The sequence below is a fragment of the Pinus tabuliformis genome, chromosome J (genome assembly GCF_031772625.1).
Source record: "Pinus tabuliformis cultivar Carrire ecotype Pingquan chromosome J, CPIR1, whole genome shotgun sequence".
Lineage (NCBI taxonomy): Eukaryota > Viridiplantae > Streptophyta > Pinopsida > Pinales > Pinaceae > Pinus > Pinus tabuliformis.
In genome coordinates, this window is record NC_142295.1 from 1,190,877,708 (window position 1) to 1,190,894,668 (window position 16,961).

At 38.2% G+C, this 16,961-nt stretch overlaps 1 protein-coding gene across 4 annotated transcripts in view; it reads left to right on the forward strand.

The window, feature by feature from the left end:
- The first annotated feature begins 480 nt into the window (after positions 1-480).
- OVA9 (glutamine-tRNA ligase, putative / glutaminyl-tRNA synthetase, putative / GlnRS) overlaps positions 481-16,961 on the forward strand; it is a 159,808-nt gene continuing 143,327 nt past the window's right edge. Inside the window, exons 1-5 of one of the 4 annotated variants that reach the window (XR_016248061.1) lie at positions 481-822; positions 941-1,076; positions 2,450-2,500; positions 2,610-2,681; positions 2,855-2,954. Coding sequence is in view for 3 of the 4 variants with exons in the window: in XM_089379182.1 (XP_089235308.1) it covers positions 644-822; positions 941-1,076; positions 2,450-2,500; positions 2,610-2,681; positions 2,855-2,954 (538 nt within the window). In the remaining variant the exon portion in view is untranslated. Of the gene's footprint in view, positions 823-869; positions 1,077-2,449; positions 2,501-2,609; positions 2,682-2,854; positions 2,955-16,961 lie in introns of all 4 variants that reach the window. The other 3 variants (XM_089379183.1, XM_089379182.1, XM_089379184.1) reach the window with 3 other exon arrangements.

A 16,961-nucleotide genomic window follows, 5' to 3' on the forward strand; every position in this document is an offset into this window, starting at 1 on the left:
AGGGGAGAGGGACGGTGAAAAGGGCAATGATGGGGGAGGGATGACAAAGAGTGGGGAGGAAGGGTTCCAATTGGGAGAGGGAGGTAAAGTTGTAGGACTAGAAGCAAAAGGCATAAAAGAAACAGGCTTGGAGGATCCAGACATGGAGAGGGTTGCGTTAAGCAAGGTGGATGAAAGGTGAGCAAAAGGAGATAAACTTAAATAAATTTTACGAACTAAAAAAACTTTAATTTTACCAACTAAAAAAACTAATTCTCCTCACTATTAATAAACAACTAAATTATCATAAAATTTATCATATTTTAAAACAAAATATACTCAATATCTTCATCTGAAAAAGAACAAGGCTGCTCCCGCTCGTTATCCCATTGGTTCCAAAAAGTGCCGAGATGCTCAAACTCTATAGAGGAGATTCGTGTACAAAGAGTTTGCTATGGTCAAAATGAAGAATAAATTGCTATGATTATTCTACCATAATCAAGGCCACCAGGCCACAAAATGAAACGCTAATTGCATTGAAAGAAAGAGGAATACTTGGACAACAAGATTCCTATAGTCAAATTACTAATGTCAAACTCCATAGAAGCCAAGTCAGAGAGACCAACAAATAAAACCTAATCACATCTCAAAATCTACGACATTTATGCTAGGCTTCAAGCATTGGTTTAATACCGTGGTTCAGAGTTCAAAACACGGGAAGAGACACAGTCCGCTCACTCAACACCTACGATATTCGTTGCGGACCTCTATCAGGTGCGAAAGGGCATTTGGTTCGCTACTGGAATACGTTATTTACTCGTTCTCTACAAAAACCCTACGAAGGTGGGAATTGCATTTCAGGAACTGTGTCTTTATTGTGTGCATTTCAGGACAAGGACTATCGTTGACATTGTTGAGAGGATTGCCAGGGTTTTGCGTCACTCCTTACTTGTTTGTGCAGTAAAATGGTGACAAGCGAGAGCAACAGCGGCGAGATTCTCCAGCTGTTCCTTAAGATTGGCTTGGACGAGAGGACTGCCCAAAATGCTATAGTCAATGGCAAGGTCTCCTCCAATTTGAAGGATGTTATTCGTGAGGTTCGTACATCGATTGGCCTCCAATATAATTTGTTCTGTAATAAAATTGTAATAAACAAAACGAGCTTGATAAATATATATAGATATGAGCATGCGTGTGTAATGTGGCAATTCTGCATTTCATAGAAGCTGGAAATGAGTTCTGAATCTTCAGGCATTTCCACATTTCAGTTAACTTAAAAGTGAAACATGTATCACAAAAATGTTGCGTCACATGTCTTTCAGGTTAGCTATCTGATTACTTTACTCTGTAGAATTTGGTATTCAATACGACGAAGACTTACACATATCCTATTCATGGTCAGGCACAGAAACCAAGTGGTAATAGGCATACAAACATTCTCCTTACCTACTGTCAGATGTATAAAGGGCAAGATGCAGTTTATGACTTTGAACCAAGCTCCCATCCACCAGATGCCTTCTATCAATTTGATCATCCTCGATATTTTCAGGTCCCATAAAATTGTAATTCCCACTATTGCCCACCTGCATCCAGTGATATACACTGTGCCCTATTTTCTTAATTCCATCATATCCTCCATTGATAACTTTGTATTCTACAATTCTAGCCTTTTGCTGTAATCTTTCATTTACCAGATCTTTTTCATAGGACCAAATTCAATGATATGATCTTCATTATTTTTGATCACTCGAGGAGTCAAACATCCTCAAAAACTCCTTAATTGGATCCAACTGGCTTAGTTATATTAATTTTCTTTCCATTCTGCTATTAGTTTATCTCCCGACTTCATCTCTTTAGATTGGTACCCAGGTTCATTTTCTGCTTCTTTGTCAAGGGAAGTGCATTGATCTGGTTTAAAGCACTTTTTGCTACATTCTAAACTCCTCCGCCTACATGTTTTTCTGAGTTTATAGTCTTCCATTTTTTCTGCTTCCTTGTTTACATTCCCTTTACTGTTTGTGTCCCATTTGGTGGTTCCTGGCCATTCTCTTCTATTCCCTATTTTGAAAGAGTGCTTGCCAGCTTCGTAATTTGTAGGGAGTAAAATTGGAGTTTTAGTGTTTGAGCTGCTGTTCTCTTTCTTATCTTATTACGTTGTCATTCTGTAATTTGAATTTTCCTATTATTTGCAATGGCATTTCTTGAGGAACAGATTATTCGCGGTTGTCAAGCAGTTTTCTAAGAATAAATTGAATTAAGGTTGTAACTCTAAGACTATAATGATGTGGATGTTGACAATTTTTTTATGATAAAGTGGATATTTAGAATCTTAGATAGCAATTTTGTAATTTCTGAACCGTAAGTCAAATCTGTATGATATTCATGTACCATGATCTATGCCTGTTGTTTGCATTGCTTGATTTGATTGTGATTGCCGTTAGTCACGCATTAAAAATTGTCTTACATGCAGGCAGGTGTGGAAGATGGGTGCATCAAGTCTGTTGGAAATCTTCTGTACATGGTATATCACATTAAACATTTTTTGATTGTTTATATATCTACAATGTATTTCTTCATCTCATCTTGATCTAGATTTTTCATAAAAACTCTGAGTAACAACATTGCAACAGGTAGCAACAAAATATCCAGCAAATGCACTCAAACATCGACCCTTTCTTCTCCAGTATATCATCTCATCTAAGGTATTCGGAGTATGCATTTCTAAATTTTATGTGTGGTGTAAAACATGATTTTAGCCATGTGAAAAGTCTCAAGAAAAATAAAAGCACTACTAAAAATCTTAACAGATATAATGCTGTAATGAAATAAACACTGCACAAATATTCATATGAAGCATGGGATGTACTTGTTGCAGATTAAGAATCCAAATCAGTTGGAAAAGGCTTTATCTTTTCTATCTAATATTGGTCCTGAAAGTTTGGAGGTGGATGACTTTGAAGAATCTTGTGGTATAGGTATGCTTTGTATTTCTCTTGATCATTTGTTTATGTTGATTGTGAATAAAAGCAGAGGATAAGATTGAGTCGAGTTTGATATGAATTACAAATGTTGCAACCAAACTATTTTGGTTTGAAACTATTATCTATCATTCTTTTCCTTATAAGATGCAGATTACAATACATTAATATTATTTAACCTTATATTGTATTACATTAATGGGCTAGAGAAGTTTTGACCTATGTATTGACATAATGCTGCAGTAGTGGTAGCTTATCTTTCTCTTTGTACCCCATGCAGTGAAATAATTGTAAATTTAGACATCATGTGTTTTTTTTTTGGTTTTGCTAGTTTGTTCGTGACCTGCGGGACTAGTGCATGTCTAAGAACCCGCGACCGAGGGGCCTCTAAGTCCTCAAAATTTTACCTGGGGATTACACCCGGCCTGGGCCACACCAACCCTTAACATGGTTGGATTTGTGTCCACAACATTTTGAACCTAGGACCTTAACACAAGGAGTGCTTAACAATGCACCCAATCACCAGTTGCTCTACGTCCTGTGGGCAAATTTAGACATCAATGTGCACAATAACACACAAAGGGTGTTGGGGGGAGGACTTACAAAACTTAGGTCTAGTGCGGAGACAATCACCCATATAACAAATTGGCATTTTGTTAAGATATGCAGAAGCTAATTGATACTTTTCATGCCTTAACATGTTATGTCTAGACTCTAATGCTATGTTGCATTGGTTTCCAGAATGGGAAATGATGGGATTGGGGATGGGTGTGTCGGATAGCTAGAGCACTGTTAGGAAAAATATCGAGAGGGGGGGCGGGGAGTGAATCAATATTTTTAATTCACTTTAACTTTCAATTTCTTATTCACAATTTTGTACGCTACTGTTCTTCATGCAACCAATGTATGTACGCGATTAGTGAATGCAATCAACGTATATCCAGATAAATTAATTTGTCATAACTTCCATCAATGGGTTAACTTAACCATTGCATTATTAATTCATTAACCATTAAGCATGCAGAAAGATAAATCACAACACATAAGCAACACATATAGAACACTAGGATTTTAGGTTGAAACCCAATGTGGGAGAAAACCACCGTTGCAGTTGTCTCTTTCTTTTTTCTTATTCTATAAAAATATCTTCATTACATTTTGTATTGGCGCAAACTCTTACCAGCACGCAAACACCCACTTGCAGGAGGCTACAACCCCCACTCGTTCTCCAACCTCCATTGGAAGGGAGCTACAACCCCCCGAACTCATTTACCGGCTCCTATCAGAAGGAAGCTCCTACCCCCTTTTTGAAGACTGTAACCCTCATCTCCTTGTGGATCACTTTTCATAATGTTTCATACTGGATCCACTTGTCAAATGATCATCAAACAACCTGTAGGCCACCTTTAATCAAATTTTCATACTGAACCCACACCATCAGAAAGCCCAAACCAATATCCAAACTAAAATACTGAAACACAAATCTGAATCACTGAATCTTTGTAAATCAACTGAATCTCTGAAGCATAAAGCTAATTAATACAAAATCTAACCAGAACAAATGAACTTTAGAATATGTACATGACTGTTCTTAAGATAACCTGTGTATATACGTGCTTCCTTTGCATAATATCTATGTATAGATCTCAAATCATTGATTGCTATAAACATTGTCGAACCGAATCACTGTGTCAGTGACTGAATCACTGAAAAACTAAATCACAACAGATACATGAAAACCCAATCATCGTAACTGATCCATATAACACTCCACAACTCAATTGAGCCAAACAACATTGCGGGATACAAATCATGCTTATCAAGACTTCATTGACAGACAACAACAAATAGGATAGACATCATCAATGATTATCATCAAATAACACTGCAAACCTTGACCATATCTGACTTAGAATATATATGCGGCTGTAATTAAGTAGACCAATGTATATACACTTAAAATGTGGAACACTCGTGTATAGATATTAGCATACTGAAAAACACATCACAAAATATATACGCGATTACCCAGAAACAAATCTGCGTATGTACGCGACTATTTAGAAATAAAATTGCGTACAAATCTGAAAATTCTCATTGCAAACACAATTCCCATTCCATAAACCTCACTGTCACATATTCATATTACAACGCCATTATAACCAAATATCTATCATTATTAGCTACATGTATAAATAGATCAAGCGAGTGTATTCATTTATCTTTACTACACTTTCAGATCTATCAAATCAGAGCCATCTCCTTGCTCCCTAATGCACATGTTTCAGATCAAATCACATATGAATAACTCATTTACTTGCACACTTAACACCTTGATCTCCATCTCTTTATATAGCTTTTGCCTTAGCCAATACCTTAGGTAAATCCTTTTGTAATGTTGTTAGTATTTGTTGATGGGATCAAATGAACGTTGTCGCTCTAATTACTATGGGCCAATACCATGGTAATGACCCTTGGTATCCAGATTACCATGGTTTAGATTCTGTGCACGACTTTTACTCACAAGACCTGCGTATGTATGCGACCCTTCTTCATAGGAACCACGTATACTTTCTCAAACTTTACTTTTGTCATCCTTCTGTAACTGAATTGCCATTTCTTTGTACTTATCCTCTGTAGCATTTGTACCAATCTGCATGAGTTTCATAATAATCATGTTATCACAATGTTGACATCTTTATCAAGTAGGTTTTTATCAAGGACAACACATTAGCCATAATGCCAACAATCTCCCACTTTGGATTTGATGGCAACCACTTTGGTGTTTGGACACCACCTGCAAACATCTACAAACACACCTGTAAACGCCAAGACTTCCTTCCAAACACCTCTATCCAAATACCAAGTCTTCTCTCCCCCTTTGACATCAAGGGCAAAGGGCTGAATCAGACTGAGTGAAGTACTGCCCTTGTAGTGCTGATCGCTGAAGGTCTGCCTTGCTGAATATGAATCATGAAATCTGCATACTGACCATGCTCCCCTTGAGCATATGCTGAACCTGCTGAAGATATTCAAAAGATTACAAGACTTTATGACTCAACAAAATATGACTTTTCCTATCACCAATGACTCATGATTACATTAGACACCCAACATATTGGACCCAAATTTTACATCAATGTCCCAACATAATGGGATTACATACATGACATGACTTGATCCCAATAGCCCATTCATGATTGAATTTTACAATGATTTACAACATGGGTCTTTTCATGACCTTTACATCAAGAGACATATATGACACTTAGAACCAAAAGCGGGGACCTCAACAATGAGGTAGCAAGACCATGATAGTCATCAATCATGCACTGTATAGGAATCTACAACATAATCATCTGATAACAACAATATAAATGTCATAATGAAAACAACATGAATGTCCTCATCATCAAGAAGTTATGTAAGATAAGACAATGAAGCATCAATCTCTCCAATATCATCAATATGTGACCAAGTATGCAATGTCTCCAAGCATCACTAATCAACTGTAGCAGAGGCATAAGATGGTAAAATCAAGCTCTGTTAGCAACTCATCCCCTTGACCTGATGTCATCAAGGTCAACACACTCTCTCCACATATAGGAAGAGCCACAATCCTCAAGCAACAATATCAAACACTATAGGCAACATGTACATGCATCAATAACATATGTTCAAACAAAGAGAACCTTTAACATCACAAATCATAGAACTGATCGACAACATCATGAAGATCTTCAAACCAACTTAACCAAGTGCAAGACACCATGCAACGAGAAGTGCTTAAGAAACCATAATGCCAACAATGGACTAGTAGAAGCATAATAAATGCTCCCCCTGAACCTGTGCCAACTTCTCACCATCAACTCTGATCACATCCATCTCATCAACTAGCAAATACACCAAAGAACCATTTCAACAACAACAATATAAGATCAACTCATAACCTTATCAAGAATCAATCATCATTTCTAAGCAGTAGAAGGGTAGTATTAACAATCTACAAGAAGTCAATATCAGAACTAGAAAGCCAATAATAACTGATGGAAGCATATGAGAAGCTCCCCTTGAATTTGTGCCACTTCTTTTTCATTGCTGAGAATCATACACGACTGTCTTGATCTAAAACCACGTATACACGCAACTGTCTTTCATAAGATCTGCATACAAAAAGTAAACTATTAGTGATTACAGCTACAGTTCCTCCTGAACATGACATGCCTATTAGAACAATTAGCAGAGTGAAGAGGCAAGAATCATTCCTAATTTCTGTCTGAGATATTCAAAGGAATCACGTGGAAGAGGCTTGGTAAATAAATCTGCAACTTGTTCCTTTGAAGGAACATATTCCAACTTGACTTTTTGTTCAAGCACTTGCTCTCTAAGAAAATGGTATTTGATTGGGATGTGCTTAGTTTTGGAGTGCATGACAGGATTTTTAGAGATACTTATGGCACTAGTGTTGTCACAGAGAATAGGTACAGGTTGAGGACAAGTGACTTGAATGTCTTGCAATGTTTGGATCATCCATAGAAGTTGAGTACAACAAGAGGCAACAACATATTCTGCTTCAGCAGTTGATAAAGCAATAACATTTTGTTTCTTGTTAAAGCAAGAAACTAAGCGAGGTCCCAAATAAAATGCTCCTCCATTAGTACTTTTGCAGTCATCAACATTACCTGCCTAGTCTGCATCTGTGTAAGCACGAAGTGCAAAGTCTACATTTTTGGGATCCCATAGACCAACATCTTGAGTGCCTTCCAGATACTTGAATATCCTTTTGATTGCTTTGAGATGAGTTTCCTTAGGATTTTCTTGAAAATCGTCCAACTATGGCAACTACATGCATAATGTCAAGTCTTGTACCTGTAAGATAAATCAAGCTGCCACTCATAGATCTGTATTCAGGTTGATTAACTATAGGAGAATCATCATTCTGGCTCAGATTATATCCTGTTACCATTGGTGTGCATATAGGTTTGCAATCTTCAATTCCATATTTCTTCATAATTTGCTTGAGATACTTGGTTTGAGAGAGAAAGATACCATCTTTAGTTTGATGAACTTGAAGACCAAGAAAGTATGTTAGCTCACCAAGTAAAGACATTTCAAATTCCTGTTGCATAGTTGAAGCAAATCCTTGACTCATAGATTCAACATTGCTTCCAAATATGATGTCATCTACATAAACCACTACTATCAAAATTTTGTCTTTGTCAAATTTGATATATAAATTGCTATTTGCAGATCCTTTCTTGAATCCTTGTTGCTGAAGATACTTGTCAAGATGATAATATCATGCACGAGGAGCTTGTTTTAACCCATACAATGCCTTCTTAAGTTTGCAAACAATATTTTTATCATTGCCAAGTATGAATCCTTTAGGTTGTTCAATATAAACTTCTTCTAGATCCCCATTTAAAAATGCAGATTTAACATCCATTTGATATACTTTAAAGTTATGAAAGTTGGAAAATGCAAGAAACATTCTTATGGCTTCAAGTCTAGCTACAGGTGCAAATGTCTCTTCAAAGTCTATCCCTTCCTGTTGAGCATAGCCTTTGTATACAAGTCTTGCTTTGTTTCGAATTATTTTTCCATTTTCATTTTGTTAAAATTGGCAACTAGGTCCAAACTCCATGTGGGTCTTCTTATTCATGGCAACTGATATTTTTCTTGGATTTCCTTCATCGAGAGGTGTATGATTGATCTAAAGATCATCTGATTCCGATAAGTATTCATAGAGATATGAATTTATTTGTGTTATGGGACAATTCCTCAAGGTCGGCCAACAACCAAATTGCCCCCATCTATCCTCAACGTTTTACTATAAAAGGAGGTGGCTTGCAAGTCATTTGTCACTCATCTCATGTGATCTTTTCCTCTCCACTCGTTTGGGTTTTGGTGGAAGGAAAAGTCACTAAGAGTATACGCTGCCCTAATGGTGCCCTAAATCCTATACGTTGTCATGGAAGGGATGCCTAAATCCTATACGCTGTCATCCTTATGCTAAACGTTGTCATGGAGGATCTAGTCTCCTAGCCGCAGTACACGCAGCAAGAAGGGACACTTATACTCTGTGAAGAGAAGGCCTTAAACCGCAGTTTGAAGAGGCTTTCATCTAGCCCTATCCGCAATAAAGGAGGTCCACTCTCAACTGAAGATACACAACCCTAGCTGCACTAACCATAGGCCTGATCCGTAGCTATTGTACAACCCTCACTCTCAGTCCAAACAAGGTGACTACAATGCTGTCATATTTGGCCCATCCGCTGTAAGGAACAACACCTAACCTCATCAAGTGAAAGGTCACTTGGCCACAGTAAAAGAGGTTTCAACATTGAAGTGACTGAAGGCCTCAAGATGTTGTAAGGGGGTTCGAAATTCACAATATATGACAATGTTGTACCAAGGTAATGAATAAGCTTGTTCCAAGGTTTTTCTAGGCCTGTTGAAAGAATTTACAAGTTACAACTTGCTGCTTTGCTAGGCTGCAAGCCGTAGCAAGCAGCTAAGGCTGTCCTAAGGTCACAATGCAACGTGTATTATATAATGGTGCAACATAGTGCACAGTGATGGGTACAACAGTGAATGGTGCAGCATAGTGCACAGTGATGGGTACAATAGTCAATGGTGCGGCGTAGTGCACAGTGACAGTGGTGCAGCACAGTGATGCATAGTGCAACATGATGATGAAGAGTAGCATGTTGGGTACAACATGATGAGGTACAACTTAGTGATGGTGCATCATGGTGCAACACAGTGATAGTTACAACAAGGTGATGGAATCACCTGTGTTCAGACCAGCTACCTCATGTGACATCTTCTTAGAGAAGATCTCTGCTCTTATTTTGATAAGTCAAAGTGTTGACTTCTGATATATATGTACTATCTCTCTCTCCGCTGAACTATTGAAGAACATAAGAAGAATTGATCAAGGGTTTCCCCATATTGGGGTTTGTCCTTGGCTGGCGCCACATCTTCTGTCCTCTTGTCTTGGCTTGTTTTTTGCGATTCATGTTTATGTTCTATTGGCATTTTACTATCATGCTAAATGTGATTGCTAATCTGGAATTGATATTGAGCTAATATGGAAAATTGAAGTAAATTTGTTCCAAGCAGAGAACATACCTAAAACTAACATGGGATCAAAGCTAAGGTGAAAACAAAGCCCAAGCAAGAGTGAAAGAGCAATCACCGAAGACAGTTGAAAAGGACAAAAGGCTCAATGGGTTCCTCACCCCGCTTCAAATTCCCCAAGGTTGAAGTCAAATCAAAGAAGATTATCAGAGTGGTGCAGCGGATGCATCTGATGGCCTACCTAAAGGTCACTTCAATGGGAAGTCCGGATCTAAGAATGGAAGGAAAGGCAGATGCCTTGCTTGCAATAAGTTCGACCATTATGCGAAGGAGTGTTCGAATAGAAGGGACACATCACTTGATGATGATATCAATCATTCCAGGGACATTTATAATGATTGAAGGAGTGACAGGTACAACGGCAAGTCACTTGTCACTCATCTCATGTGATCTGTTCCTCTCCACTCATTTGGGTTTTGGTGGAAGGAAAAGTCACTAAGAGTATACACTGCCCTAATGGATGCCCTAAATCCTATACACTGTCATGGAAGGGATGCCTAAATCCTATACGCTGTCATGGAAGAGATGCTTAAATCTTATACGCTGTCATGGAAGGTATGCCTAAATCCTATACGTTGTCATCCTTATGCTAAATGCTGTCATGGAGGATCTGGTCTCCTAGCTGTAGTACACGCAGCAAGAATGGACACTTATACTCTGTGGAGGGAAGGCCTTAAACTGCAGTTTGAAGAGGCTTTCATCTAGCCCTATCTGCAATAAAGGAGGTCCACTCTCAGTTGAAGATACACAACCCTAGCTGCACTAACCACATGCCTGATCTGTAGCTATTGTACAACCCTCACTCTTAGTCCAAACAAGGTGACTACAACGCTGTCATATCTGGCCCATCCGTTGTAAGGAACAACACCTAACCTCATCAAGTGAAAGGTCACTTGGCCACAATAAAAGAGGTTTCAATGTTGAAGTAACCTGAAGCCTCAAGATGCTGTAAAGGGGTGCTAAATTCACAATAGATGACAACATTGTACCAAGGTAATGAATAAGCTTGTTCCAAGATTTATCTAGCCCTGTTGAAAGAATTTACAAGTTACAACTTGCTGCTTTGCTAGGCTGCAAGCCATAGCAAGTAGCTAAGGCTTTTCTAAGGTCACAATGTAGCGTTGTATTATATAATGGTGCAACATAGTGCACAGTGATGGGTGCAACAGTGAATGGTGCAACATAGTGCACAATGATGGGTACAACAGTGAATGGTGCAGCATAGTGCACAGTGATGGGTACAACAGTGAATGGTGCAACATAGTGCACAGTGACAGTGGCGCAACATAGTGATGCATAGTGCAACATGATGATGAAGAGCAATATGTTGGGTACAACATGACGAGGTACAACTTAGTGATGGTGCAACATGGTGCAACACAGTGATAGGTACAACAAGGTGATGGAATCACCTGTGTTCAGATCAACTACCTCATGTGACATCTTCTTAGAGAAGATCTCTGTTCTTATTTTGACAAGTCAAAGTGTTGACTTCTGATGTATATGTACTATTTCTCTCTCTGCTGAACTATTGAAGAACATAAGAAGAATTGATCAAGGGTTTCCCCACATTGGGGTTTGTCCCTGTTTGGCGCCACGTCTTGTGTCCTCTTGTCTTGGCTTGTTTTCTGCGATTTATGTTTATGTTCTATCTGCATTTTACTATCATGCTAAATGTGATTGCTAATCTGGAATTGATATTGAGCTAATATTTAAAATTGAAGTAAATTTGCTCCAAGCATAGAACATACCTAAAATTAACAAATTTGTTCTTAAACACCCACTTTGTCCTAATTACATTTTTATTATGAGGCCTTCGTACAAGTTCCCATGTATGGTTCTTTTCTATTTGATCAAGTTCTTCAAGCATTTATTTAACCCAACATTCATCTTTGCTTGCTTGATTCACATTTTGAGGTTCAATTATGGGTAGTAAGGCTAAGTGACTAGACAATCCAACAAAAGTTCTTTTAGTTTGCTAAGTCACCTGACACGGGGACATGAGACACACAGGACACAAGGATTCGAGTGTCCAACATTGGCACGTAGACCCCTTAGAATAGGACACATTATATATATATATATATATTAAAAATTAGATATTTCTTACACAAGTTCTCATTTATAATACAAATTCAAACATAGATCTAGATTCTACATTGTAAATTCAAAATTTGTAAGTTTTACAAAGTAACATTATGCATACAAATACAATTGTGACAGATTCATCAATGATCCAATAGGAGAAAGACAAGAAACTGCAATTTTCTCATTAAGTCATCAAAATCAAAATGTGTTACATAGGTAGTAGCAATGCCAATGGCAAATAGAAATAGCAAATACAAAACAACTACAAGCCTCAAGGCAGTAGGTAGCTCATGAGTCATCAATCATCATCATCAAAATCAACATCACTGTCATCATCATGGTCACCACTGCTCTCCTCTACTGCATCCTCCTCCTCTATATCCAATGTCATCTCTGCATCTATTGGTGTGGAGGATGACCCCTCAACAGTATCACCATCATTAAAAGTAGCAGGCTCTAGCACTGGCTCATTAAGATCCAAGTTGGCCAATGCCAACTCAACATTGCTGTCCAAACCCATATCATCAGGAAAGTCATCCCACATCTTTGTCTTTCCCTTCAACCACTCATCCCTCTACTTGTAAATAAGATGAAGGTTGGTGTGCACATACACCATTGTCTCTGCCATGGACCGCTCAAGCCTGCTCTTCTTCACACTATAGAAATTCCCATATGTGCTCCAATTCCTCTCGCAGCAAGAAGATGAAGTCACCTGAGAGATGAGCCTCATGGCCAATTGTTGTAAATGACGGGTTGTTGCTGCATGAGTTGCCCACCAAGAATAGGGCTTCTTAGCCCCCCTGTCTCTAATCACATCATATCCTGCAAATCGACCAGTGCCAGTGGAAAACTCTGCAAAGGCATCCTCCACCTCATCAAGGGATGCTCTATCGTGAAAAATCCACCTCAATGCATCCGTCCTCCCTTGTGATATTTCACCATCCATGTGAGGAGGGAATCTGTGGGACGGTCCACCATTCAACCACTTATGGCTATAGTATTTTGGGTTCAATGAGTGAGCCAAACAATGCAAAGGTGTGCAATTCTTGTCCCATCTACTGACAAGAATATCCTGTATGGTGGTGAAGAAGGCCTTTGATGATCTCATACTCGGGGCACTCACTCTGTAAAATAATGGTTTTTATCTACAAATCATAGCAAAGCAATGATAAGGTCCATGATCTTAATAAGTGGATATACCCTCTCCCACCAAGCATCATCTAACACTGTGTCCTTCACTCTTTTTGAGGCTGCTTGATCTGTGTTCCTCCAAAAAGACCAAAACTTTGAAATAACCATGGCTCCAAGAGTGGTCTTGACCTCCCTCAACCTCTTCAACATGATGAATGAAGAGTCAAACCGTGTATCTGCAATCTTCAATAATGATATATTGGTGTACTCCTTGTAGATTGTGAGGGCATTTGTATGATTTTGTACAAAGTTGTGGATATACCGTGCATCCTCAATAATACTTCCAATCCAAATCACATCAGAAGCAATAGATTTAAGCAGTGTTTTACAACTCGGACTCGGACTCGGACTCGGCCGAGGATCGACTCCGACTCGGACTCCGACTCGGCCGGCTCGATTTCAATGACTCGGTCGTTGTAAAAAATAGTAAATACATTAAATATTTATTTTTTTTATAAAAAAAACATAATTTTAAATATTTTAAACATAATTTTAAAGATTTTCATTCATGTTTCCAAACACACAGTGGGTGAAGACAGTTTTGGAATTTATTGAAGGTGCTTGGCCCTTTCTTCTAGACCACATATGTATTATGAAGTATTTGTGGCTCCATTGAAGCTACCTGGAACTATAATCTTGAGCAGTCACATAAAATGCTTGAATCTCCATGTTCATTGCACATGCTAAGTATGAGTTCTGTTGAGGTTATGACAATGTTTGCATTAACAGTTTTGTTGGTGACTCTTCATCCTACAGCAACATGTAAAAGTTGACATGTCAAAGAAGCAGCATAGCATGCCACAGGTATCCATTGAGATAACTGTAGAAATAAGTTTCAACTGCTTGAGAGGAAGAATCACATCAAACTGAAACTTCTGACATGGAAACTATTGAGTTCTTTTGTTGTAACAGGAGATTTTTTCTTGCAGAAACCAAATTCTGGCCCGATGTATTTAACAAAAGGTATTACTGAACATACAAATGCATTTCTGGACCTTGACTGTGGTTATAAGAGATTGAAAATAAATAAGAAATAAATTGTGTAAACATGTGTACAAGAAGAGAAGTGGTCAGAGAAACAGGCAAAACACCAAGAAATAGCCCTACATCAAAAGGAATGGCTCAGGCATCTCTAACTTGGATACAGCTAAGTGTAATGAAATGAAGCGACGAAATCCAAAAATAAATATATTGAAAAAAACACAGTATTAAACATCTGAAATCGAATTTCGAAGAAATATCCACAGATTCCACACGTAAGTACAGTCCCAACCCAAATTCAGTTAACCGGTATTAATGTTATATAAGTTCAAGGCTCAAGCACTGCTACAGGGATAATCTTAGCCCAAATGCTAGTTAGCACTAAACCGTCTTGACTCATAACACTTATATTGTGATTTGGGGAGTGACTCGGCCAGCTACCCGGCCGGGTTGACCGAGTCACATATGACTCGGCCGAGTCATTGGATGACTCGGCCGAGTCATATGTGACTCGGTCAACCGAACCGGGTAGCTGGCCGAGTCACTCCCCAGGCCTTTGACTCGGTTCGACTCGGCCGAGTCGGAGTCGATTCGGCCGTTTTGTAAAACACTGGATTTAAGTGCTAAATTCAAGGAATGGACAATGCAAGGTGTCCAAAATACTTGTGGATATTTAGCTTCCACAATCATGCCAGTGGCTAGTGTGTCCTCAAGAAGCCCTCCAAATTTCATGAGATTTCGATGGTGGGATTTTGAGATATCGCAAGCCCTAGCTCAAAAACCAATTCTTGTCCTTGGTTTTCCTTAAGCTAGTTACCTCATAGGGATCGTTGTGCCAAATTTCATTGAATTTTTTTCTTTCAAGCTCATCATTGGTTGCTAAACCCTCCCCCCTTGACCTAACCTGGGGTCCATTTGGTCTCGTGTGGCCTCGTTTCCTATCAAAGCTAACTTTTCAAGGATCACTTAGGAATCCAAGTTCCATAAGGATTTTGAGGAATAGGAAGCTCCATTGCATGCCATACTCCCTAAAACTAACCCTCAAATATGCATCAACCTTTCCTAGAAAAACCCTACACCTTGCTTACAAAGCAAGCAAGCCCTAATTTTGAGTTTCTCCTTGGAAATGGTGATTGGAATCACTTCTTATCCATTGCATTGATATATTTTTTGTGAGTGAGTCCTCATATTGGGTCTCCTACCGTCAGTGAAAGTTTGTAAAGAGTAGGGAGCCTTAGCTAATGTGACAGTGGGCTAAGTTTCCATTGTTTTCCTTGTCCTAGCAGTTGCCTCTTTAGGATTCCCTTTAAGACCCCTGCTAGTTTGAGTGGTGACAGGGCCAATACCACGATAATGACCCTTGGTATCTAGATTTCCATGGTTCGGATTTTGTACGCGACTTTTACTCACAGGACCTGCATATGTATGTGGCCCTTCATCATAAGAACTGCGTATACTTTCTCAAACTTTACTTTTGTCATCCATATGTAACTAAGTTGCTATTTGTTTGTCCATATCCTATGTAACATCTGTACCAATATGCATGAGTTCCATAATCATCATATTATCACAACCGTTGACATCTTTATCAAGTAGGTTGCCATCAAGGAAAACACATTAGCCATAATGCCAACAATCACATCCCCAAAATTTTTAGGAGATGGGGGGGTTAGGGATGGAAATAATATATAGATGGATATCAGGTAGATAGAAAATAATAAATATTAAAAAAATTGTAATTCACCATAAACATGAATAATACAATTAAAAACATTGATTAGTAGTTAGAACTAGGCAATGTTTTAAAACACAGACTTAGACTCAGAGTTGGTTGAGGGTGAACTCAAACTCGGATTGATTATGATTGGTCTGATTTCAGTGATTCGATTTACTAAAAAATACATAAAATATTAACTTTTAATGAAAAATTATATTATAAAGATTCCAAACCATGCTTTTAAAAAATTATTGAAACTTTGAAAGATACCATTAGAATAAATGAGCAAGAATACTTAAATGACAAACAATGTTCCACCATCGCCTATATTGGGATCCTCATCATTAGTAGCACCCTTTCTCTCTTGTCTAGCATTTGCATCTAGCTTGATCCTCTAGGGAAATAAGTCAACACCACCTGATTTTGGTGAGACTACCTAATCTAAGCCTTATAATATGGTAGAACAACATATTCTTTTGCCAAAAAATTATGAACTTATATCCAACTTGCATATGAATTTTGTAATTTTGAAAGTTGCTAGGGTTAGAACTTAGACTGAGAAATTTTCCTCACTTACTCCCACCATCCAAAGTCTTCCACCTTTGACCTCATCCTTTTGACTGCACACCCAATTGATTGAAGGCACTAGTCACTGTGTGTCAATCTTCTTTAAATTTTCTTTTCTTATTTTTTGTGGTAAACTAGGGTTAGGATTTTGCAAAATCTACCTTAAATATAATAAAACACCTTAAATATCATATACCCAGGGTTAGAGTTGGCACCAATTAATTTGAAAAGGAAAAGTATCATTTTTTATGCATTTTCAGCCATAATAATAGGGCTAATGTCTAGGGCTTCCGAGCTGTTTTGTACATTTCAACAAT